A 23921-nucleotide genomic window follows, 5' to 3' on the forward strand; every position below is an offset into this window, starting at 1 on the left:
ATTGACAGTTTATATTGCACACTCAGTTCACATGAAAATTGCCATCAGTTTCATCAAGTGAATCTGCTTTTGGTTTTTTGAAATCTAGTTTGAAAAACAACAAAACTTTCTGAAAGCACCAGGTTATACGAATTCAGTTTCCTTTCCTAACAGCAGACATTGCTAGATCTTTAAGACTTTTGCTTAAGCTTTATTTTTTTTTTCTGTTGTTCTCAACTGGCAAAATTCTGCCCTTAAAGTAAGGAATGGGAATAATTTTCTGGTTTCCAAAAATCAGTAATGACTAAGAAACCTCTCCTTTCAATATATAATGGTCAAGCATAGAAAAGAAACTTTAAATGCAATTAAATGAGAGCACTGTCTAGTATGGAATAGAATCCCCTCTCTCCCACCCCACCCCACCACCCCTTTCACCCCTCATTTTTTTTTTTTTCTTTTTTAATTTAAGCTCTCATTCCTGCGCTAAGATTGCTCTAGTGTTACTGAAGTGAGTGGGTATGATGAAAAGCAGTATTTTTTACCAGCTTCTTGCACCATCCATACAGTTCATCTTTTAGAGAGGTAGCAAGAATAATCATAGAATGGTTCAGCTTAGACTGGACCTTAAAAATGATCTAGTAGAGCCTCCTTGCCATGAGCAGGGCCACCTCCCACAAGACTGCGTTGCTCTAAGACCCATCCAGCCTGGCCTTGAACACATCAGGGAGGGGGCATCCACAACTTCTACAACAAGTGGCATGTGCTAGATTTGTACCTATCAAAGGGAGCCTAATCAGTCACATGAGAGAAATTCTCTCTTTGCCACTGGTGACTGTCCAAGGAGGGAAAAATTGGTTCTTGGATGTGCATTTGTATTTGCAGTGTGAGCAAATAAATAACAAAGTCAGTGCCAAGAAACATGGAGAGAATACACAGCTTGCCTCACACCTAAAGTGATTATATGGAGAAATAAAATATTATGGTTAATTTAAAAACAACAAAAACAAACCCAAAAAACCTCCCACAAATAAAAAAAAAACCCCACAAAAAACCAAAAACCCAAAATCAAAGCATCCAAACAAAACAAACCAAAAAAAGCAAGAATGCAGATATTTGAAGATGGGTAGAAGCAAAATAAGAGCACTGTGCATCCAGAATGCAGCCACATAGTTGAAAGTGTGCAGCCTGATTTAGACAGCTGAATCTGGAGCTTTGTGCTCATTGATTTCTTGTTGAATGTTGAGGGAACTTTGGATTATAAGACCTGGTTTCCTTCTGATGAGGGATACCATTATGCATACCCCATATGGGTTTCTGTCATTCCTTAACTTAGAGCACTGATGGCTTCTTTAACTACCAAGTATTCTGTATTGCAAAGAGTGATCTAAGCACACTAGGTTTCTCTTTCCTGTTTCTGAACAGCATCCCAGAAATTGGATGTAAAAACCATATCTTGGGCTTTACCTCTGACACTTTCACACTATCTCTGCTGGCAAGGAGAGAGACTGACAGCACTGTTTGTTTCACAGACAAGCTGTCTCTGAGTTTTACTGTGCATGATTTCAGGAGCCACAGTTTTCTCATGGGTCAGACCAAACTAAGAATGTGTTTATGAATGCCAAATATACTTGTTTAAACTTGTTTCCCCAACGTAAGCAGCAGAATGTATTTTTACAATAGAATATATTGAAGTTAGGCTGACCAAACTCCTCTCCCTGTATAAAAAACATAATAGTTGCATTTATGTCCTAGAACCAGACTTTGGTGAGTACTGATGTGTGATTTGCATAGAGTAGAAGTTCTGGATGGCATGGAAAGAGAGGGGCACAGAGCATACACATTTTCCAGTACAGAACTTTTAATTTTTTAGAGTACTACCATTCTATTAAAATGTAACTCTTATGTATATTACATTAAATATGAGGCTCTGCAGTAAGATAAGGTTGTTAATTTTAAATTTCACTGTGGTAAGCAAAGACTGAGGTGTCAGTTTGAAGAAGCGAGATGGAATGTTGTTGCACAGTAAGGAGTAAACCAGAGCAAACACTTCTGTGCTGGAGGTGGTGTCACCATCTTTGTCTTGTATATAGGAATAGTGAAAGGAGGATAGACAGTAGCACCAAAAGTAAATTATGGTTATTGAATATATGGTTTTGAAATATTTTTGTGAAAAATTTCTATTGCTTTGTTCTCTTTACAGGTGCAGAATGAGTTTATTTTATCAACCGAGAGAGACTCATTTGTAGAACAGGTACGAGAGATTATTGAGAAAGCAGATGAAATGCTAAGTGAGGATGTAAGTGTGGAGCCAGAAGGTGATCAGGGTTTGGAGAGTATGCAGGCAAAAGATGATGGCTTCTTTCCAGGGTCACAGGTATGTAAAGAACATACTGCCTTTGTTATCTCTATTTTCCATTTTGGGTGGCATGGTTTTGTGAGTAGAACTAGCTAGAAATGAAAACTTTCATAAAATTTTAAAATTAGAAGACAGTGAAAGCTTGATATCAAGATGTGAGAGCCTAAAACTCATTTAGAAAGCTAAATATTAAATTCTTCCTTTTTGATGTGTTCTTATTCTTCCAAAGCTGCTAAATCTCCTAAGAGTTCACTAAGCAGACAGTCTTAAATGCTGAGACTTCTTGCACTGGAGGCTGTTGTGAAGCAGGATACTAAAGCTCCCAGCCCTGTGCTGCTTACTAAACACTGAGAGCCTGGACTCTGGCCCTCTATCCAAGAAAGTGCTAGGATATTGCATGGCTCAGTTAGAAAACAGGTTTTGAAACTGGTTGCTGGGAATAAGAAGGGGTGACATTTCCTGAATCTCTGCCTTATTTCCACACAGAAATAGTTTGAAACATCCATTTAGCTGCAGAATATTTAAGGAAATTGGTTGGACTGCCTCTTAAAAACATGTTTAGATCAATTTGCTATATTGACAGCCACACCTAGGCAGAATTCTACTAGTTTGGTAATGGTGCTAGGGTCCAAGGTACTTGTTTATCTTTAATGCCCACATTTCAATAAGCTCACATTTTAAGAACTATCTTGTAGGTTTCTGTTTCAGAATAGAACTTTAAATTCTATCTTACTTTACAGAAATTAGAGTTCAAACAGCCAGATCCTACATCTTCCATGCCACAAAGAATAGGTAAGTCTTTTGTGATTTTTTTTTTTTTACAACCATTACCTTTCTCTGTTTCAGCGGATGGGTGCAGCCAGGTTTTTATTTTGTATGATGGAGTGCACATTCCATATTGCAGGTTTTGTGTTTAGTTACAGCCATGTATCACTAAATATCTAACTTCTTTCTGTTTAGGGGTTCCTCCTAGCTCCTTTACCCAGGTGGTCCATTCTGCAGGAAGACGGTTTATTGTCAGCCCTGTCCCTGAGAGTCGGCTGAAAGAACAGGGCTTTTTCACATCTGCTGTTCCTGGAGGAAAAGAAACTTCAGATATGGGTAAGACTCTTAAACTCAGGTGGCTAAGTCATGTTCCTCAAAATCGTGAAGTTAGTGAACTAAATTGTGTCTAAACACCTGTAAGTATTTGAGGAAGTAAGGACCTGTCTGTGTTGGCAAGAAATTATAATTTGGGTGATACTGTGCAAGATTCTTGGGAGGATAAAATGTTGGTTGGCTGTCTGCAAGACTGTGAAAACTTAACTCTGTATTTTAACATAAGCCTGAATTTGTGAATTTTTAAAATCTTGCTGAAAGGCAAATGTCATCTTAGCCTAGCAACAGACAAAAATACTGTAATGAATCTTTCCAGGTAGACTGACATTTTTCTGTTCTTTTAGTTGCTGCATCTCCACTACATGGTCCTGGAATGAATCTCTCCCACTCGGCATCATCACTGAGCTTGCAGCAAGCTTTCTCTGAGATGGGGCATGCTCAGATGACAGAAGGACCTAGTACAGCTCCTCCAGTGTTCAATCAAACAGTACCACCCTTTCCACCTGCACTTTCTACTATGGCGAGCAGTGGCGCACCTTCTGCATCTGTGGCTGCTTCTTCAGTATCTGTTCCCTCCAGCACAAATGTTTCTCTTCCAGGATCTGTTACTTTGCCTTCAGAAAGTGCAGCTGTTGGAGTTGCACCAAGTGCAAGTGTGCCAAGCTCTATTTCTCCACCTCCAGCCTCACAATCTGGACAGCAATCGACTGGTGTCACTTCCAGTGTGAGCGCCCCTGCTTCTTTCTCCTTAGCTACCACATCCCAGCCTGCTCAACCAGTAACTGGAGACATTGCCCCCAGTAACAGCACACCATCTTCTTTGGCTCTGCCATCTACCCAGATTCCTGGTGCCACTGGTCTTGGTGTCATTGCACCAGCTGTGACATCTCAGTCTACTCCTCAGATTGTAAGTAGTATGGCAGGATCACAGACAGCTGTTGCTCAGAGTGTGGGTTTGCAGCTCCCTCAGCTTAGTAGCAGTGGTTCTATCTCCAGTTTGGCAGAAACAACAGTTGTAAGTGCTCCACAGTCACTACCTGAGAGTGGGCAGTCTATGGATAAATCACACCTCTGCAGTGCATCTGGCTTATCTCTTCCAATCTCTGCCTCTTTATCATCCTCAGTAGCAACAAGCATATGTGGTTCAGTCTCTCAGCCAGTGATACATCCCTTACTTGTCCCATCAGGAATTACATCCACACCTGTCCCGCCCCAGGTTTCAGGTGCAGCACCCATGTTGCCCCAGGTTCCCTTAGCTGGTGTGTTACCACAACCAGTGACTAATTTGCCTGCAGTACAGCAAACTTTGATTCACAGCCATCCTCAACCAGCTCCTCTACCCAATCAGCCTCACATTCACTGTCTGGAGGCTGATGCTGATGCTCAGTCTAAAGCTCCTGGTATTGATGATATAAAGACCCTGGAAGAAAAGCTTCGGTCTCTCTTCAGTGAACATGGTAATGTGGGAACAGCACATCCATCAGTATCTCTGGACACATCATTGGTAATGGAAACTACAGTGACTCCAGGGATACCAACTACTGCTGTGGCACCAACTAAACCCTTGACATCCATTAGCACGTGTATACCTCCGAGCAGTTTGCCTCTTGGACCAACTGGCTTGCCAGTGCTGACACCGGTTGCCACTCCTGGGCAAGTGATCACCCCAGTCAGCTATATTTCAGCATCGAGCAGCATTGCAACAGCAGTAGTGAAACCAGGGACCTCTCCTTCAAAGCCCCCTCTTAGCAGGGTACCGGTAAGAAATGCAATGTTTCTGTGAATATTCAAGTGTTGTAGGAGTCAGCTTTCTTGAGCAGCACCACTTTTATAAATGTGTTCAGGCAGAGGTGTCTTAATTTAGTGTATTTTTTGAATCTTTACACTGTTTTTTTCTCCCAAGAGTTGTTTTAGTGTGTCCATATCGGGGGAAAAAATATCACAATTCTATGTTGTGCTTCTGAGAGAGCTCTAATGTTGCTGTAGGTTTTTCCTACTCCTAAACTGCCAAGAGTGAAGCAGTTGGGGGGGTTTTTTTGTTTGGTTGGTTGGTTTGGTTTTGGTTTGTTTTTTTGTGGGTTTTGTTGCTGTTGTTTTTTTCCAGTAGAATTTGGAAGGCATGCTTTAAATACCATTTTATTTCATATGTGGTCACTAGGATGAGATGGGGTGGTTAAATGTTTCACAAAGTAGCCAGGATAGCTTAGCTTCTTACCATTAGCCTGCTCCTTTGAAGTTGAGGGTGTTCACCTGACTGACAGTGGGGATTTTCTTTTAAATTCTTTTTGTGTTCTGCTGTCTACATGGTGCCTGGATACTCTTTTACCTCCCTAACACAAGACTTGTGAAATCAGAATTTTGAGAAGTTAAAAAGACACCTGGATGTCTGAAAAAGAACCAACCCTTTTTTGTCTGTTTACTGAATTGATCTCCAAAGGAACGCTTTCTCGTAGAGACAGTCATGACTTCCAGTAACAACTTGAGATGTGTTGTGGATGTGTGTTGGGAGACAGTGCATTTTCATAGTTTAAACTATTGGTAGTCCTTTCCTTTTCAAAATTTAATTGAAATAGATTGAAGAAACTTTCAGATGTTTAACAACCCCAAAAAAACCTTAATACTTCTTTTTTTTTCTGTAACATTCTTTTCTATTTACCAACACCCTGTTAATTGTCTTTAGCCAGCCTTGCTATTTGCCAGTTTCAGGTCATTTATGCTGAGCCAATGCTCCTGTCATCTCCATTCCCTAGCAGTCTTTCCCTTGTATTCTTTGTATTCAAACATAGAAAATTTCCACCCTGGAGCAGCAGGAATATGTGCCAAGGAAGTTGGGAAGGAAATCTAGATACAGAAGCATTCTTTTATATAAAAATAAAGCTGAGACTTAGAAAGGAAATATTAGAAATTAATAAAAACTGTTACTGGTTCAGGAGCAGTTAGAAACCTGCTAATTGCAAACCTGTAATTTTCAAGACTTGGGTTCAAATGTAATAAATGTTTGGGGGTTTTTGATGTCAGTTGTGGGAAAACTTACCTCCTTTCAGAAGTTTTTCTGTGTTGTTTTTGAGCTTTAAGGAGCCTATTTTTAAAATTTTTCTGGGGTTTACTAAAAAGCATTTGTACATATTTTATTTTGCTTGTGGACAGCCTGTTAACCTAGAGAGTTAAATATGTTCTGACTTGTCTTAGGAATTTATTTAAAGTATATTTTGCCTCATATATAAAAGCTTAACTTACCACAGCTCAACAAATCAATGTGCCTCAGAACAAGTAACATCCACATGTATGTTCCCAGTGCTCAAAACAGTTGTAATAATGTGAATTTGCATAGTTCCTGCTGAAACATTTTGGGGAGGATAGATAATTGTGGAGTACACCTCCAGTAGGCAGTTACTGCTGCAGCTGAGCTGTCAGGTAAGCTGTGGTAACGTGCCTGCAAGCTACAACTGGTTCTGCTTGTTGAGGACCAGAGTAGACTTAGGGCTAGTGACATGTATCCAGAAGTGCTTACTGGTGTATGGTGGAAGCCAGCTGAGCAACCCTTAGCTCATGAGGCTATCATCATGTATTTCTCAAACTTCAAAGTCATGGTCAAGCCTCACGATTACAGTTGCGAACAAGAAATGGAAATTGTGTAATGGATCAATTCCTAGAACTTCTCACTTCCCTAACAATGGAAATAACTAACTGGAATGTGCTATCTGACCTGACATGAAGGCTTTGATGGCTCCTTCTAACCTTTCCAGTCTCTCTAACCTCTTCCACATAACTTGGTTGACTTCCCCTTACCTAGTTTCATGGCCTAGTCATCTTCTGTGGGTCATGAAAATCCTTCAGGTTAAAAAAAAAGTGATGGATCAAGAGACTGGTGTGAGAGGTATATACATCTGCTTCTCAACAGGTCAAAACATCCTCAAGCATGCGAGTTTTGTTCTCAAATCAATTATTTGAAACAATTTGACAGAAGTGTGTAGCTTGCTGTTGCTAATGGAATGTTAACATAGATATGTTGTAAGGAGATTGGGAGCATTCTTGCATACATCTATAAATTTAGCTTCTTGGACATTTTAAGTGGGTTTTGGAAGAATTATTGTACTATTTTTTGCAGACTTGAAAATAATATCCCTATGATAGTTTGCTCCTAGAAACAGCAACTTGTTTAAACTCTGACCTCTCAAAGATACCCAGGAATAGAAAACTAAAGCAAAAGTATACAAACAATTTCCCTAACTTTGCTGCAAAAAAAATCCTCCAAGACTCTATGCTAACTCTGCAGGAAGTAAGTCTCTGCATAAAAAAAAGTGTTGAGGCTTCTGTTGTATGACATGACTGACTGTAGCTTGGTATCTGATCCCTCTGTTGTTCTGTGTCTGATGGACTCGCGTTTCCTCTCCGTTATCCATAGGTGCTACCAGTAGGTTCTGAACTTCCGGCTGGCACTCCATCCAGTGAGCCGCTGCCACCTTTCCCAGGACCTTCACTAACTCAGGTGCTACATGACTTGGCAGATTTTATCCATTTCTTTTCCTTTCAAAGAGCATGTTTTGATTAAACTCTGAATTGCATGTTATTAATGTCTTCTTTCCTTTTGACTGAGTAACCCCCTTTGTGTAACTAGCAATGCCCAGAGTCTGTTCAGCTGGGTATGTAGCTCACTCTTCAGGATGCTGTACCCAGTGTCTGAAGCACAGGAATAATTAACCAGGCTTGGGGTTTTTCAGTGTGGTGACCTGAACTTAGAGGTGATGTTTTGCTTTGGTTTTGGTGGGTTTTTGTTTGTTAGGTTATTTTTTAAAAAAAATGTAACACAGCTGAGTATATGCATAGAATTTGAACTTGTTCTTGAACAGGTATAGTAGCAAAGTAGTATCTCTTATGGGAGGCAATGTGTACTGTACAAAATTACTCATAAATAGAAATGCAAGACTGGCTTTGCTAATGCCTGTTTCTTTGGGGTTTTCTGGGGCTTTTGTTTGTTTTTGTATTTATCCCCTGTTATTACTACACTGATTTCACTAGGCTTTCAGATTTGCAAAAGGTCTGAAGCTCTTAATCATAAACATGAGTTGAAATGTAACCATGGCTCCCCTTGCTCAAATTCTGTCCCTGTGGCCACTACTTAACTTGGGTCCCTTGTATCTAAATTGGGAGGTTATGTCCTGGAGATCAGAATGAAACAGTTTAGTGGGTGTGCTGAAAGCTGACATCTCATCCTGTCTGTTTCTGCCCTTGGACCTTCCTGGTCTTCATGTGGTGAAGCAAATGCAAATCAGTGACCTTAATTAAGGAGTTGTCATTGATGGCTTCTGTGTTCAGACTACTTCTTGGATGTGTTTTTTCATTTTTCATAAAGCAGGTTAAAAACTACTGTTGAGTAAGAAAAGGCAGCATCTTGCACCCTTGATTTAATAAATCTATGGAAGTGAATGTATGGCTCATGAAACCTGTCATGGAAATTGAGTGCTGCTGTATGTGGTTTATGGAGCTTTTTTCTTAGTAGGCTGGATGAGGGCTGTATTTTTGCCCTGTGAGTAATCAGGAAATGGGTGCCTTCTGCCTCCAAAGTGAGCAAGGAGCTGAATGACTTATGTAGAACTTTAAGAGGACAGTGTTAGCAAGTGTTAGCAACTTTCCGTTCCACCAACTTCTGGAGGCAAAAGCTGGTTGATACCTTTCAGCAAGTTCTTTCTGAAGCATGGTTTCACTGAAGAGGACACAAACAGTTGGGTGGTTATTCTTTGTGTTCTTACCATAAGCAACGGTAGCAAAGGGATCTGGAAGCAGCTGATTAAAATCAGTCACACTACGTAGTCATTGCTTTGAGCTGGGTATGTTACTAATATTTTCCTCCAAACTCAACACATTTGTAACTACTTATATGACTCAGTGGCCACTGTGCCACTGCAAAAGGCTTCTTCCTGTTTGTCACAGGTATTTCTGTCAGGATTTGTGGTATGGAAGAGGCATAATCATAGATCCCTTCCTTCTTTTTCTTTGCAAACTGCTTACCTTATTTTACTTCTCATTTGAACTCTAAAGCCAGTCTAGGAGTCAGATAAAATTAGAGGAGACCAACTGGATAAAATCTAATTGACTGTTAAGAGCATTTTCTGCTGTCTCATAATACTATCTGGAAAATTACTGGTTTGTCTTAAAGTAGCTAGAGTTGCCTTCCTTACTGTTTCTGTCAGTAGCTCATTACACAACTGTTTTTTTCCTTAGTCCCAGACTTCCAATTTGCAGACAAAGTACATGTTCATCTCAAGGCCAGTTTTGGACAGTTTGTTCCTTAATCTTAAATACCTATTCTGTTTATTCCTTTATTACTTTAAAAAGCATATTTTTCAGGCTTCATTTTTGGCACTTTGTGCTGCATCTTGTGCTCTTTTTTTCCCTATTTGGATGGGATTGGTAGGGAGTTTATTGTTGTTAGGTTTTTTTGGATGTGTTTTGAAATCCAGAATTTCAGAAGAATATCATCCTGGCAACCTGTTGGAAGCATCTTTATGCTATTATGTACCTCTAAATTTCAGTTTCTTGAAAGTGAAAAGTAATGTTTTTGTGTTGCCATAACCTCAGCTTCAGTTCTAAATACAGATCTGACTTTTTCATATAAAAGATTCAAAGATTAATGATGCTAAAGGTCGGATGGAAATTTCTACTTCAGAGAATTGCAGCTTAATAATAGCTGTCTACACTTTATTCTTCCAAATGTATCTTATCTGTATGGCCCTAATTAATAATTTTTAATTAATCCAGACTTCTCTAATCTTCTAAGATATTTTTAGGTAATTCTTTTTCTGTTCCCCTCCCTAATTCAATTGGTCAAGTTTGAAAAACTCAAACATCCGAAATCTTTGTAGTAAGAGTACTGGAGAGAGATTCTGCCCTTTTCCCTTCCTCCTCTTCTAGTCAATCCATCCAGATAGCTTGAGATATCTTGCAAGAGGTGAGGAGTTTTTAAAATTTGAGTTGTCCTCAATCGTACATAATCCATGATTGTGTTTGAAATTATGGGCATCTTTGAGTTTTTCTGTGTATTTTGTATTTTTTTTTTCTAGCTGACTTTCGAGATTTTAGATAATTCATAAAACAGAGTATCTTGGTTATCCTCCAACCAAAAAAAAAAGTAGAACTTGGGGGCTTTCAGCATCTTTGCTCAGTTCTCAAGGGTGGGAATGCAGATTCCATGCTAACTTCCAGAAAAAAATGAAGCTCAAATTAATCCTTCTTTTCTGTGTTTTACCAAATGTGTTGCTTAAATTGCTTCTAGTCCTAGTGTGCTATATGTTTTAAATTTAAACGTGTAGGAGAGCATCATAGAAATATGAAAGCTGTACTGACTGCTTTAAATGTTAACATTAAATATGGCTGTTTCTCAAATGTGATGTTTCTCCTGAGATGGGTCAGCTCCTTACTCTTCCCTTTCTCAGTCCCAACAGCCACTGGAAGATCTCGATGCTCAGCTGAGAAGAACCCTCAGTCCAGAGACAGTTCCAGTGACATCTGCTCCTGCCTGTGTATGTTTGCAATGCTGGCAGTATAGGAGTCTTGAAAAAGTTTAATGTTTCCTCAAGGTCATGCTCTTTAATACCACTACACCAGTCTTTAGACTTTGAAAAAAAAAAATTGAGTTGTCTTCCAGTTTGTGGGAGTCAACCAAAGGAGGAAAACTGTATGTTGCAATAGATTATGTATCTCCCGAGTCTGGTTTTGATATTGGTTCTTAATCCAGGTTTTCTGGTGATGCTACTAATGTCACCAAACCAGAAGGAGAAGGGATTATGGAATAAGGGGAAAGAGCACTTAACAAACAGTATGTAATATGTCAGTCTTAATGTGGGGCAGATGTTTAAAGTGGGAATCTGAAATTTTTAAAGGTGATAATAATAAACTTTGGTGCAAAAGGAAGGTAAAGATTGACATTGTGATCTTCGGTGAAACTGCTGGTTCTTTTAACTTAATTTTATTTTGTTTTCCTCCCTTGAACCTGTAGTCTGTGCCCTCAGTAGCATCTACAACGGTTACCGGGGTGGTGTCCGCAGCAACTCAGTCTCTGAAGGATGGTAAGGCAGCCTTGATTATTTTAGATTGTTTGTCAGCATGGAGATGTAATCCAAAATTGAACAGAGTAGCAACTTAGAGGGACATATCCTTTTAGTAAGTCATAGAATGGCAATTTGTTAAGGATCACTTTAGGTTTTAGTAGCTAGGCTGAAATTTTCTACTGTAGGCCAGGGGAACGGTGTATGCATATTATAGTAAGTCACTTAGGATTTAAAGCTGTCCAGAATCCTAAACTAAGACTTGCAAAGAATCTCTAGTATGCTGCAAAGGTACAGCCTTAGGATTTGAAGGAACTGTTTTGTGCCATGTGTTATATTCTTGGCAAAACCAGCAAGAATTCTTAATTTTGTGTCATCATGCTGTATTCAATATGTAGGATACATCTTCCTAACCTAAGAGTGTTTCCTTTTATATTTACATTAGATGAAGGTTAAGCAACTAAAAATTTAAGGAAGGTGGTAAGGAAACCAGACTTTCTGATTGCATTTTTAGAACAATTTAAGATTGACTGGATGATAACAATTGAAGTCTAAATGATTTTCAAGTCTATATGAGTTCAGTTGTTGGTCAGGGTGGGGGGAACCCCAACAACTTGCAAAATACTCTGAGACATTCCTGTCAGTGTTCTCCTAATTGTTTAATTTTTTAAATCTTCCTTTCTAAAAAGAAATTATTAATGTGGTACTAGGACTATTTCTGAACTATCTAGTAAGCATTGTTTAACTTGCATGTGCTTCTAAAGTTCAGTGACAAATCTTCAACAGCTAATAAAACCCGTGGGAAAACAAAATATTCCCATTTCAGTATGTTGGCAGTCAGCTATACCATAGAACTCAATTGTCTGCTAGAAAATGAGTTGGGATTTGCCTGCTGAAGTTCAGAAGGTAAAAGTAAGCAAACTTGGAAGTTGCTTAATAAATATTGCAAGCTGTCCAATAGAACTGATTTACAAATATAATGTCTCAGTTTTGTAACAACAAAATTAGGAGCTGATATCTGAGGATTAAGCTTCGAAAGCTTCAGATAGACTGTTTTGAGCAAATGTGGTGTATAAAATTTCTTAAATTTACCATCTTTCTATTGATAAATTGTCCCCAGTGTTTGTCAAACTTAGTCAATGTGGGTATTGAATTATGTAAGCTTTTTCTTACATGAATTTCACATTCCTGTTTAAAATAAGTGGTGGTGGGGGGTTTCCCCTTTTTTTTTTTTTTATTGCTGTCCAAAAGGGCACTTTTAGCAAATTTACTGTACAGGGAATCTTTGTAGAGAATTACCTCACTTTAGTATTGTGGTTTGATATTCTACATGGTAAAGCTGAAAAATAGATCAGGTCCCATGAATCTGAAGGCCTGCTAGGAGTTAACTGATAGTTGAGTTTGAAGTAGATAAAAAGTTGTTGGAGTTCCAACAATTTGCTGCTCATTTTCCTCCTAATCCCATTTTCTTTTTCCTTAGCTTCAGCATCGTGTGGTGGAGAGAGCAGTGCTATGGCTACCACAGCAGGAGCCAGTGTTCTGAAGATGGGACGGTTTCAGGTACAAGATGTTGACTTCATTTGGTTGTTGAAGCAGGATCTTTGCTCAGCAGTGCCCATGTAGTACCAGCTCCCTGTGCCTCATGGTGGCTTTTCTGTCACAAGAAAGTGTCCGTGTTGAAGTTGTGAGTGCAGAGCTTTGTGCGGATTCTGTCTTCACGCAGGTCAGAGGTTGCACGAGATAATGCAGGTCTAGAATTGAGAATGCAGCATTTCATCATGTCAGGCCTTAGCTGTGTAATTGGCCTTGTGTTTTAGCTACTTTTGGGATGGTAGTGTTTGGATATTTGGTGTATTATGGCCTGTGTTTGACAAAGTCCTCTCTGAATCTGCTGTGTTGCCGGGGAATTAATCCTACGGGTTGCTTGGAACGACTGTTTTGTGTGACAGTGTGTTACTTGGAGGGAAGCAGTATCTTGCTTTGTGGCATACCAAGGAAATGGATTTATTTTTGCCCTCTCAGATGCAACTTACTATTAAGGTAAATAAAAGCATCATGTTAGGGAAGTCTGCATGATCATATTTCTATTCTAGGTATCTGTGGCAGTGGATGATGTGCTAAAAGAAGGTGACAGGCCTGAAACTAAGCCAGTGCAATTTGAAACCACCTCAACTGATTCTTCATCTCTTTCTGGCAGTAGCCCAGAGAGTACGCTGGTAAAGCAGAGTGGCAGTCAGAAAAGCGAGGCTGTTGTCGACTCTTCCTTGGATGTGGTAGATGGCATTCCTCAGATAGTCCCCATGCTGCAATTACCAGTAGATATTGTTCAGCCCACCAAGGTTGGGCGCTTTCAGGTAACAACAACAACAGATCAAGTGGGGCGCTTTTCAGTGTCAAAGACTCAGGATGAGGTCACCTGTGCAGAGAAAGAGCCAATGACTCTTCCTCTCTCTGTGGACTTGGAGCAAGTTGCTTCTTCAGCTGCAACTCCGAAGAAAGAGTTGGAGTCGAGGCAGTCACCGCACATGAATGGTCCGTCCTCTGAACCAGAGGCTGCCTTCTTAAGTGGAATGGCTAAGGATTTGGATGATGGCTCGGGGAGCCCAGACTCCTTCCAGCCCCTGGGAGGGTCAAAGATCAGCCTCCCTGTCCAGAGCCTTAGCAACTCCTTCAACTCTTCCTACATGAGCAGTGATAATGAGTCGGATATTGAAGATGAAGACTTGAAATTGGAACTCCGTCGGTTACGGGAGAAGTAAGGTTTTTTTTTTCTTGTATAGTGGTCCTGTATGAAAGTACATGTAACAGAGGCTCAGCATGGCTTTCTCTTCATCTGGACCTTTTCACAAAGAAAAAAAGTTACCTTCTGTAACTGCTAAATTTTTCTAAATGTCAGGTTCCATTCTCTGATTATGTAGGAAGTAAGATTTTTTGGTGGGGAAAACAGTATGTAATAATTCCAGAAAAGTATATATGTTTGCTGTTTTCCTACCTGAGAGCTTGTTGCATGTGTTTATATGTAGGTTGATTGCTACACTCTTGATAAGGCTGCAGATGTATAGAAGCTTTTGGTTATCACGGAAATTTAGTAGGTAGTGGGAACAGTGTTGTCTCATCGGAAAATGACACACAGCTCTTTGTATTTCTAATAATTGTCCTTTGCCTGAAGAATAGCTGTTGGCTCACAAAAAATCAAGCAATGGGACCTACTAATTTATGTGTATTGAAAGCTGAACTTTTTTTAGAGCAACTGGCAATTTTAAGTCTTGGGTATGCAACTGCTCTGGAAAAACTAAGGCAATACAAACGTAAAAGTCTCCAAGGCTATGCCTCAGAAAATGAGTAATCTAGCTATTCTTGTAGTATTTTAATGCTGAACAATTTGATCTTTTACAGTAGGTATATATTCTTGTTTGTAGTTAGGTTTATCCTGTTTCTGTGGTTACAATGCTGGGAACTTTGTTGGAATTCTAGCCAGGGTCAGAGCACAGTGAACAACGGCAAGTTTTCTGCCATGTGCCTTCAGCAGTTATTTGTGGAAAAGAAATATTTCTGCCATTCTTAAATGTTAATGGGAGTTTGACCAGTGAGACCGGTCAAGCTTGAGTGGAAGGGAGGCACTGTATGCATGCATGTATATACATACAATTTTGGTAAGTCATAGTCTTTGGTAACTTGTTAGGCACCTTAAAGAGATCCAGGAGCTGCAGAGTCGCCAGAAGCAAGAGATTGAGTCACTGTACATGAAACTGGGAAAGGCCCCCCCTGCAGTAATTATTCCCCCAGCTGCACCCCTTTCAGGAAGGAGAAGACGACCTACTAAAGGAAAAAGCAGCAAGTCCAGTCGTAGCAGCTCCCAGGGAAATAAGAGCCCTCAGCTATCAGGTAAGGCTTTCTACAATTTTTTGAGTAGACAAAGCAGAGAAGGTTCTATTTCTTGTCCGTGTCTCTCTGCTTTGCCTTTTGAATGGGAACGTGTGTGTGTGTTTGTGTCCCAGTTCCTCTGCTGCCTGAATTACTAGATCATTTTTGAAATTGCTTTTATGGTTTAGTAGTCTTGCTTGTGACATTTGCAGTCTGCTAAAAGATACTGTTACATAGTTCTGTAAGAAGAGTTGAGATTTGTATTTTGTAGAGATTAGTCATATGGTTCTGACTGACTAGGAGGATTGGGTAATATCCTTTCTGGGGCAAAAACTTTAAATTTACAGTGTGGGGCAAAACTTTTATTTACTTAAGATAAAAGGTTGTCCTTGCCTCTTCCTGCAACCAGTTTCGCAGAATGGAGCTGGTCTCTTCAGCATCTTGAGACTGTTCTTCTTTCTACTTTAGTAGCACTTAAGCATGGTATTACTGGTGTTCTTACAGTTCCGAAAGTTTGCCACAGTTGATGAATGTTAGTGATTTTTTTAATGGAGTTTCAATTTTCTTGTACTTACAAGCTGAGAAACAATTAAAATTTCTCCTTTCTCACTACAATAATTTTTATAATAAACAACTCAGAAAAAATAGTTCTGCTTAGTGTTTGAACGACTTAGTTGTCAGATGGTTGCTGGGTAGTTGTAGATAGCTCAAGTCCTGTAGCATTGAGTAGGCAGTAGTGGAGGGCCAGCACTGAGCAGAAATTTTTTACTGCTTCCTACACATTCACTTTGTTAATTCCATGTCAGGCTGCAATGTCTGCATCCAGTCACCCTGGCTGCACTCTTCTGTGTTGTATGATAGGGGCTGTGTGTAACCATTTTCTTAGAAACTCGAGTAGTTGCCTGTCCCTCCCTTGCCTGAATTGTCATGCTTGACCAGAGGACTGTGTCCTTTTTTCCCTCCATTTAAGCACTTCCATTGCTAGTGTAATAGCTCAACTGATTGTTTGAGTTACTTGGTAGTGACATCACTCTCTAGTAAACGTGCCAGCCAAACTTTCATCTGTTTTTTCTCCTGTTCCTTGGGAACAATGACAGAAGCTTGGAAAATGATGTGGGGAAACTGATACAATCAATATCTATTTTTCCTTTCCTTCCTTCTCTAGGCAATCTGTCAGCTCAAAGCGCACCATCCGTCTTGCCCCCACAGCAGACTCTTCATCCTCCTGGTGGTGTGCCAGAGACTGGGCAGAACCATTTGTTACAGCCCCTCAAACCTTCACCTTCTAGTGAAAATCTCTACTCTGCCTTTACCAGTGATGGTGCTCTTTCAGTACCAAGCCTTTCTGCACCAGGCCAAGGTAGGACTTGAAATGGAATTAGTGTTGAGTCTTGCACCTTTGTTACTGGCAAACATACTATCAACTTCATGACACTTGATTTTTAATAGGTAGCTGAAGTAGATTGGTGGTCTCTAACCGATGTGTGGAGGCCGATAAGAGTGGGGTGGGTTTTTTTCAACTAGATTTCTGCCTTCTCACATAGGTGAAATGTGTTGAGGTGGTTGGAGTAATTGATATATAGTGCATGGTGCTCTCTGCTGTAATGAGAGCACTGAGGATAATGCAAGAGTGCAGTGTGCTGGTGGCAGGCAGTGTTCTGCTGACGTGGGGGAAAGTTGTTGGCTGAGAGGACGAGAAGGCAGATGAGAATGAGGTGTTGGAAATGTGAATTGAGACTAAGAATTTGGCAGATCAGCTTTGGTGTTAACAGATAATTGAAATGGTAGGAAATTTTTGAAGGCTCAGTCCTTTTGACTGCCAGACTGCTTTGGCTCTTTCTGTCAATGGTATTCTTAACAATGAAAGTAAAAAGATGCTCATGTTCTGCAATTGTGAGGTCAAAAGTTATCCTGAAAGGAAGAGCTAGTGCAGGAGGATGGGAATGGTAGCAATAATTGCTCATTTACCCAAGTTAATCATGTTGTATATTGTTTGTTAGTAGTTTAGTGTGTTATCAAATAATTTCTCAGACACAGCTCCGATTTATTTAGTAGGGAGGGCATTTTGGCTTGCCAGACACTAACGGTATGATAGCTAGATTCCTTTATTTCTTTTAATTTAGCTGTTTCAGGTTTATTTTCCCTTGAACATCTTTTTGAAAACTTTTGCCATAGACTTGTTGTATACATCAGTTCTAATACCTGTTTTTGCTGAAATTGGAGAAGTGGAGACAGAAAAGGAGAACAGATTTTGTGGAAGAATTTTCTGTAGAGTTCTTTTATTAAACTGTTTCCAGTATTTTGGAGCTACTGGAATCATCTCCCTGTATCTGGAGTTGTTCAGTACAATTAGATTTACAATTTTTTGCAGTTAGATACTTATGTCAGGATTTGACTTTGCTATAGATTGCAACCTTATTGCTGGGTTGTGTACTGGAGAATAGCTCTACAAACTGTGCCCATTGTCTGGAGGTATTGGAAGGAGTCTCTTCTCTCTGTATATTGCCTACATACTCTTTGGTCTGCACTTCAAGGCTTATTCTTGTGTGTCATGTTAATGCATTTCACCCTTCCAATCTCAAGTTGCTAACATCTTGTAGTGGTGTTCTGTCTCTTCTCCTCTCCTTTCTCTGTTCTTCCCGTTTTTGTTTTCTCACAGGCTGTGCGAAGTTTAACTGTGCATCTGAGAGAGTGACGTTCAAGCCTGGTGGCAGGAGGACACGATTTCTGAGTACGCCCTGCTTGGCTCTTTGTGTGTAACACCTTTACTCCTTCCTTGTCTGTTTTTTGTTTTGTCTTTTGGGTTTTGTTTGATTTTTGGTTTGTTCTGGTTTTTTTTTCTGCTGCTTGGATCTGTTTCATGCAGCCCATTCTCACCTGACACCTTGTATTCCCTCCCATCCCATGGCTCAGCTCAGCTGCTCTTAGCACATCTTTAGAAGTTTGGGTTCTCATGTTAGGTGTTCTGTTGTTAAACTCATAATAACAAGCATTTATTTTCTCTCAGCTTTTTGGTAAACTTTTCCAGGACAGTTCAGGGAACTGACAGAAACTGGGGAGAGTTGACAAGTCATGGATGCACTGGCATTTTCTTTTGGCCTGCCTTAGTAATTAAGCTTCAGCATATGTTGGCTGACATGGGGCTTGGCAGGGGAGGCAGTGTTTCTACTGGAAAAGCAAGCAAGTTGTATTTTCCAAATTATTCCTTTGTTAGACACCTCTGTAGCTGCTGAGGGGGAATATGTCGACTTCTTCCAGCAGTCTGCTTACTGTGCAAATTGGATGTGTTTTGCATGTTGTCAGCAATAGTCCTGATGAAAGTGCAGAGCACTGATGCCACTTGTAGGCAGTTAATATGGACTTACGTTCATTAGTAGATGGGTAGCTGAAAATTGAAGTGTTGAGGGATTTAAAAATACTTAAAGAATATATTCAGGCAAACTTAAAAGGTTCATTTCCTACTAATGAGCCCAGGTTTAGAAGTTTTTGCTGGGAACTGGAGATAAGCTAAATGTGCAACAACTAGCAGTAAAGGTAGGTAATTAGACATCTTTAAACATCCTGTCAACCCTCATGAGTTACCTCGCAGCCCTTTTCAAAAACCTTTCATTAGACCAGATTTACAAGAGAGCCTCAAACTTCTGATGTGATTGAAGTAATAATATGCTTGGGCTGAGGCTGCTGATGTGGTGCTTTTTATTGGGAGTGCTGCAACATCTCCTGTGCTGCTTCTGCAGGCTGGACCCTTGAAATGTCCAACATTTATTTCCTGCCCTCTGGAATGATTCTGTGAGAAAGCTTTAAGCACTGGTAAAGAGACCTTCAGTGGCTGTGCTGTGTGACAGTGCTGTACATCTGTAGCATCTTACTCGCTACCATTGGCAGTAGCACAGCTGAACCAGAGTTGTGTGCAGGAACTGGACCTGGCCTCGTGCAGAGACAGCTGCAATGCAACCAGCTCCATCCTCTGGAGGAAGGAGTATGTCAGACCAAAGTGATATTTTTTTTCCCTGGCTGTTCAGTTTTGCAAAAATGCCTCTATCCCACTTCACTGGGTTTGGGGATATAAATGCAAATAGTACTTAATTCTTCAAATTGAGCAGCTTAAAATGTTTTTTACTGGGGAATTAATGTGCAGATGTGCACTGACATCTGCAATCTCAAGATTTATTGCTTCTTTGAAAGTTAAATTCTTACCAGAGCTAACTGCCCTAGTTTGGGTCCTGCTCTGTCAGGGAGGGTTGGACTTGATGGTCTTCAGAGGTCCCTTCCAACCCCTGAAATCTGTGATTCAGTAACTCTTTATAATCATCTTTAGTCTAGCCAATCCTTTTTTGGGGTAGGGAATATGAAGAACAGCCATTCCATTTCTAGAATTAACAGTAAACTGAATATATGAGATTATTACTTATAAGGCCTTGGCTAGCTGCAAATTGACCATCATCTGGCTCTGAGTACTTTGGCAGGTATCTCTTTCCTTATAGGACTGGTGCTAAGGGAAATGGTTTCCTTTTAAAAGGCATGTTGTAGCTGTCCCGTAAAAGCAGGGAGTACTTGGCATGGTGCAGCTTGGCCTGGCTCTTGGCTTTATTGCAGGTTGCTTGCTTCTTGGAGTCTTGTCCTTAAAATGCTATTGCAGATTGTTGTGTGGAGTGTGACAACTGGAGAAGATGCTGGGTTAGAATCAGGGGTGTTGAGGAAACAGTGCAGTAATTGATGCTTTTAACTGTGCAGCTGGAGAAACAGAGTGGTACAGCTTGGCAGGGAATATCTGAACTGTTCCACGGATCAGAGAAAACAGGGTGACAAACTAGAGGCACTTCTGTGTGTCCAATAAATTTTACTCGTGTTGCGAACTGGTCAAACTTCAATAGTTGGAAAATGCTTCCTATCTCCTGACAAAAACTGGAGGATGTACTTGCTTTTCCTTTTGTGATACCAGCCAATTGTCTCCTGACATTCCTCACTATGAGTTTTGAATTCTGAATAATAAATGTAGGAGTCTTGGCCTCTTCTCTTTCTGAAAGTACTCCTGCTAGACCAGCCCTTGGGGTCTTCTTAGAACGTCCCCATAGTGACTACAAGAGCCCTGCTGTGCTGTGTCCTCTGTTTCTCACCAAGCTTTTTGTACTGTTTGCTGATACTAAACTTTTCTCACTGTTTCTCTTATCTTTAACAAATTACTCTCTCTTTGTGCTTCAGGGAAGATGGTGAAAAAAGTCTGTCCTTGCAACCAGCTCTGTAGTAATTATCTTATTTCTGTTATCTCCGATTCTTGATTGTAAAGCTATTCATCGGCTTTTTCTGGTCACTGAAGCCTTACCTCCCTTACTCTGTCTCCAACATAGCATCTGTCTGTCTACGTTATGCCCTCCAATGTGTACTCTGTCATTAGTATGTTGAATAGTCTGGCTCTTACTCTTGCAGACAAGTGGAGGCAGGCAGAACCTCACCTTCACTATGAAACTCTTTGCTCATTGCTAGCGAGAGCCAATTGAGCATCAGGGTCAGTTGCTCACTGTAATGTGCTGGAATGGCACTGCTGAGCAGCTGGTTTGTTTACAGATCTGATGGGGCTTGCCACCTCAGTGATGGATCCAATTGCAGACACTCCTTCAACATTTCAAAAGAGTTAAGAGTAAGCCATTGGAGCTCTCCAGTGTGTCTCCCAAAGCAAGAGATGTTTACAAAAGCCTATGTGTGCTCATGTCACTTAAGATTGTTTTAAAGGTACCTTTTGACTGCTAGTTTATGAGGGGTAAAAACAAAAGGGCAGAATTAAAAGTGTTAGAGGTAGCAGGCTGGAAAGAAAGAAGCCTGTTTCACTTCAGATCCTTCATGTCAGAGCAGAACTGGGGACGGCTGCTGTGACCGAGCAGGAATGTGGGGGGGTTTTCCATCAAATGCTACAAGTTGAAGCACTTCCTTTTCAATCTCTTCTGGATGGCAGTTTCTGCAGGTGGTGACTACATTAGACTAAAATGTGAAATTCTGGAGTAGTAATTTTTAAAATTGACATGACATGGGAGCTTAGTAATTGTGTAAAGCTCACCTATAATGGTGCTGGTCTGCCCCTGTCTGTGACCAGAGATAGGAGCTCCTAAGAAAAATCACTTTTGGAGACAAAAGCTCTCACAGCTCCTTACCTTTCCCACTCTGAACCAGTCCAGTCCTTATCAAAACAATTAAACTTTCCTGAATGATCCTTTGTGTCTTCATATGGGTTCACTCTATATATCGATTCATTCTTTCCCTTCCATGGCCTGAGGAAACTCCCCAGCATAAGTTGGGAAGTAGGTTGTAACCTATGCAGTTACAGATTCAAGTGAAAATGTGAAATATTGAGAGCAAATATTGGCCATCATGAAGAGAATGAGAGCAAGTGTGTCAATCCCTGCGTTGAACCCTCATAGTGGAATGTGATTATTACTGGTTTTGGCAGCTCCCCTCTTTGCTTTTGCCTCATTTGCCTTTAGTTTCACCTTTCACATCATTGCTTTTATTGAACAACAGTATTCTGAGCACATTCCACATGATGCATGCTTAAGGTTCTTGTTATTTTGCTCTTGATTTTCCATGCCACCTGACAGTGTGTTGCTATTACTCTTCCTCTGAGCTGCAGCTGTGCATCCTTGTCAGGGAACCTTGTTCTTTCCTTTTTTGTATGGTTGCATGCATCTGCCTGCCTATAACAACTGCTGCCCCACCAGTGGACACCCAAACCTGGGATCCACTTCCATGCTTGAGCTGGAACTTGTAGGAGGGATGCGGTATCCTTCCCTCCCCAGCACTACTAGAGGCAGTAACACTTTGCTTATTTGTCCTGCATAGTAAGTACGTCACCTTCCTAATTCACTCCTCAATATGAAACATTCCTGCAGGGGTGTGGGGGCAGTTCTTTCCCTGATGCAGTGGTTGCAAGGAATGTGAAGTAGCTGTCAGGCAAGAGGCAGCAACTCCATCATTTGGCCTTTGCAATAGGGAGGTGTTTTTTGTAGCTGGCATTTTTGATGCTCCACTTCTGATCAGTTTTCTTCAGAAATGTCTGCTGTAATCTCAGGTTTTCTTTGGTTTCCCAATTGCAGTCTTCAGAGTGAGCGAGCAGAAATATTTGAGGAACTTTGAGAAGCAAGTAGGTGAGGATGTGTGCTTGGAAGGAGTGCTGAGTTAAGCACTGCAATAGCCACATACTTATTTTGTTTGGTTTTTGTACTAAGTGGATTTGAAAAATCTAGATTGATTCTGCCCTTTACTATGTCCTTCAGATGGAGACTGCCCCTGTAGGTAACTGTCATTTCCCTATCTGTATAGGAGGCTGCTTTGCAGTACTGCTGGGAATTGAGGTTACTTCACAATGCACAATTTCTCTGATTCCTTTAAGGAGATCTGCCTTTGAAAAACTTCCATGCAGTTTGCTCATAAGTGTGAGGGGGACAGTTGGGTTATGCAAACCAAAGCTTTGAGATCTTTGGTTTTTTTTTTCTGCAGGGTAATATTCAGAAAGCTTTCTAGCAGAACTGAAGTCTGGTATTTCTATAAAGGGTTTTTTTGTGTAATAGTAAACTTGTCAAAGCTTGTCTGAGGAACTACTCTCATTTCTGCCTTCCTTAAGATGTAATAGTTGTTTGCATCTGAAATGCTTGTTCTTCTGACATAGGAAATCTGAACCTAATGGCAAAAAAATGCTTTCAAAGGCAAAAAGCAAAAAAATTTAATGCAGTGCAGACTTCCTGTGCTGATCCTGGCTGTTTGGTGGATGAAGACAGTCCCATCTGGTTATCCTCAAGAATTTAAGTATGGCAGCTACTGGAACCAACAGTTGCTGTTTCTCACTGTGTTTTTTTTATGTGATCTGGGTGAATTTTTCTCTTCATTTTACAAAGTGGAGATAATTTGCTACAGAGCAGCTGGCAATGCTGGTGGCACTGCTCCTTATTCAGCATCCAGCATTGTTGTCCAAGGTGGAATTGGCTTGTGTCAATAGTGGTTGCTGCTAGTTAAAAGGCATAGAATGATGAGAGAGTGATGTGACCGTACTGTCATTCAGTGCTGAAATCTAATCTCCTTTTTCCTCTACAAAGACCTGTAGGCTGCTACCACTCCCCTCTTAAGATGACTACTTGCAGCGCATCTTGAAAAGTAAACTATTTATGAAATACTCTTACTCTGAGAAAATGCCTGTAGGGTTCCTTGTAGTTCCCACTTCAGCGCGTCCTGGAATTGAAACGTAGCATTAATCTGCATGGCACTTTAACTGGCTCTCTATTGATGTACCATGACCACAGTGACTGCATTTCCTAGAGAATTGACTCCTGGGTTGTTTGTATTTGTAGGGACCAGCAGCACTAACATAGTCGGGGCTACAGTGAACAGCCAGGCACCCCAGTCTCAGCCTACTGCTATCGCCTCAAGCCGGAAAGGGACTTTCACAGATGACCTGCACAAGCTGGTAGATAACTGGGCCCGAGATGCCATGAACCTGTCTGGCAAGAAGGTTGGCAAAGGGCATAGCAGCTATGAGGTAAGATGTAACCCCTGAGCATACGTGGTGAGAAACAGTCAAGGTCGTTGCCATCTCA

At 40.6% G+C, this 23921-nt stretch overlaps 1 protein-coding gene across 11 annotated transcripts in view; it reads left to right on the forward strand.

Annotated features, from left to right (window-relative positions):
• Nucleotides 1–23921, forward strand: part of WNK1 (WNK lysine deficient protein kinase 1) — a 100469-nt gene that overhangs the window by 73138 nt on the left and 3410 nt on the right. For 4 of the 11 annotated variants that reach the window (XM_030462189.1, XM_030462233.1, XM_030462252.1 and 1 more), the window contains 14 exons: nucleotides 2180–2353; nucleotides 3076–3127; nucleotides 3296–3436; nucleotides 3778–5192; nucleotides 7839–7922; nucleotides 10867–10953; nucleotides 11430–11499; nucleotides 12959–13038; nucleotides 13572–14233; nucleotides 15161–15363; nucleotides 16508–16702; nucleotides 18002–18094; nucleotides 20545–20586; nucleotides 23676–23863. In XM_030462189.1, coding sequence (XP_030318049.1) covers nucleotides 2180–2353; nucleotides 3076–3127; nucleotides 3296–3436; nucleotides 3778–5192; nucleotides 7839–7922; nucleotides 10867–10953; nucleotides 11430–11499; nucleotides 12959–13038; nucleotides 13572–14233; nucleotides 15161–15363; nucleotides 16508–16702; nucleotides 18002–18094; nucleotides 20545–20586; nucleotides 23676–23863 — 3486 coding nt within the window. The remainder of the gene's footprint in view (nucleotides 1–2179; nucleotides 2354–3075; nucleotides 3128–3295; nucleotides 3437–3777; nucleotides 5193–7838; nucleotides 7923–10866; nucleotides 10954–11429; nucleotides 11500–12958; nucleotides 13039–13571; nucleotides 14234–15160; nucleotides 15364–16507; nucleotides 16703–18001; nucleotides 18095–20544; nucleotides 20587–23675; nucleotides 23864–23921) is intronic. The other 7 variants (XM_030462267.1, XM_030462224.1, XM_030462192.1 and 4 more) reach the window with 6 other exon arrangements.

This window comes from Calypte anna, chromosome 1 (assembly GCF_003957555.1).
Source record: "Calypte anna isolate BGI_N300 chromosome 1, bCalAnn1_v1.p, whole genome shotgun sequence".
Taxonomy (NCBI): Eukaryota; Metazoa; Chordata; class Aves; order Apodiformes; family Trochilidae; genus Calypte; species Calypte anna.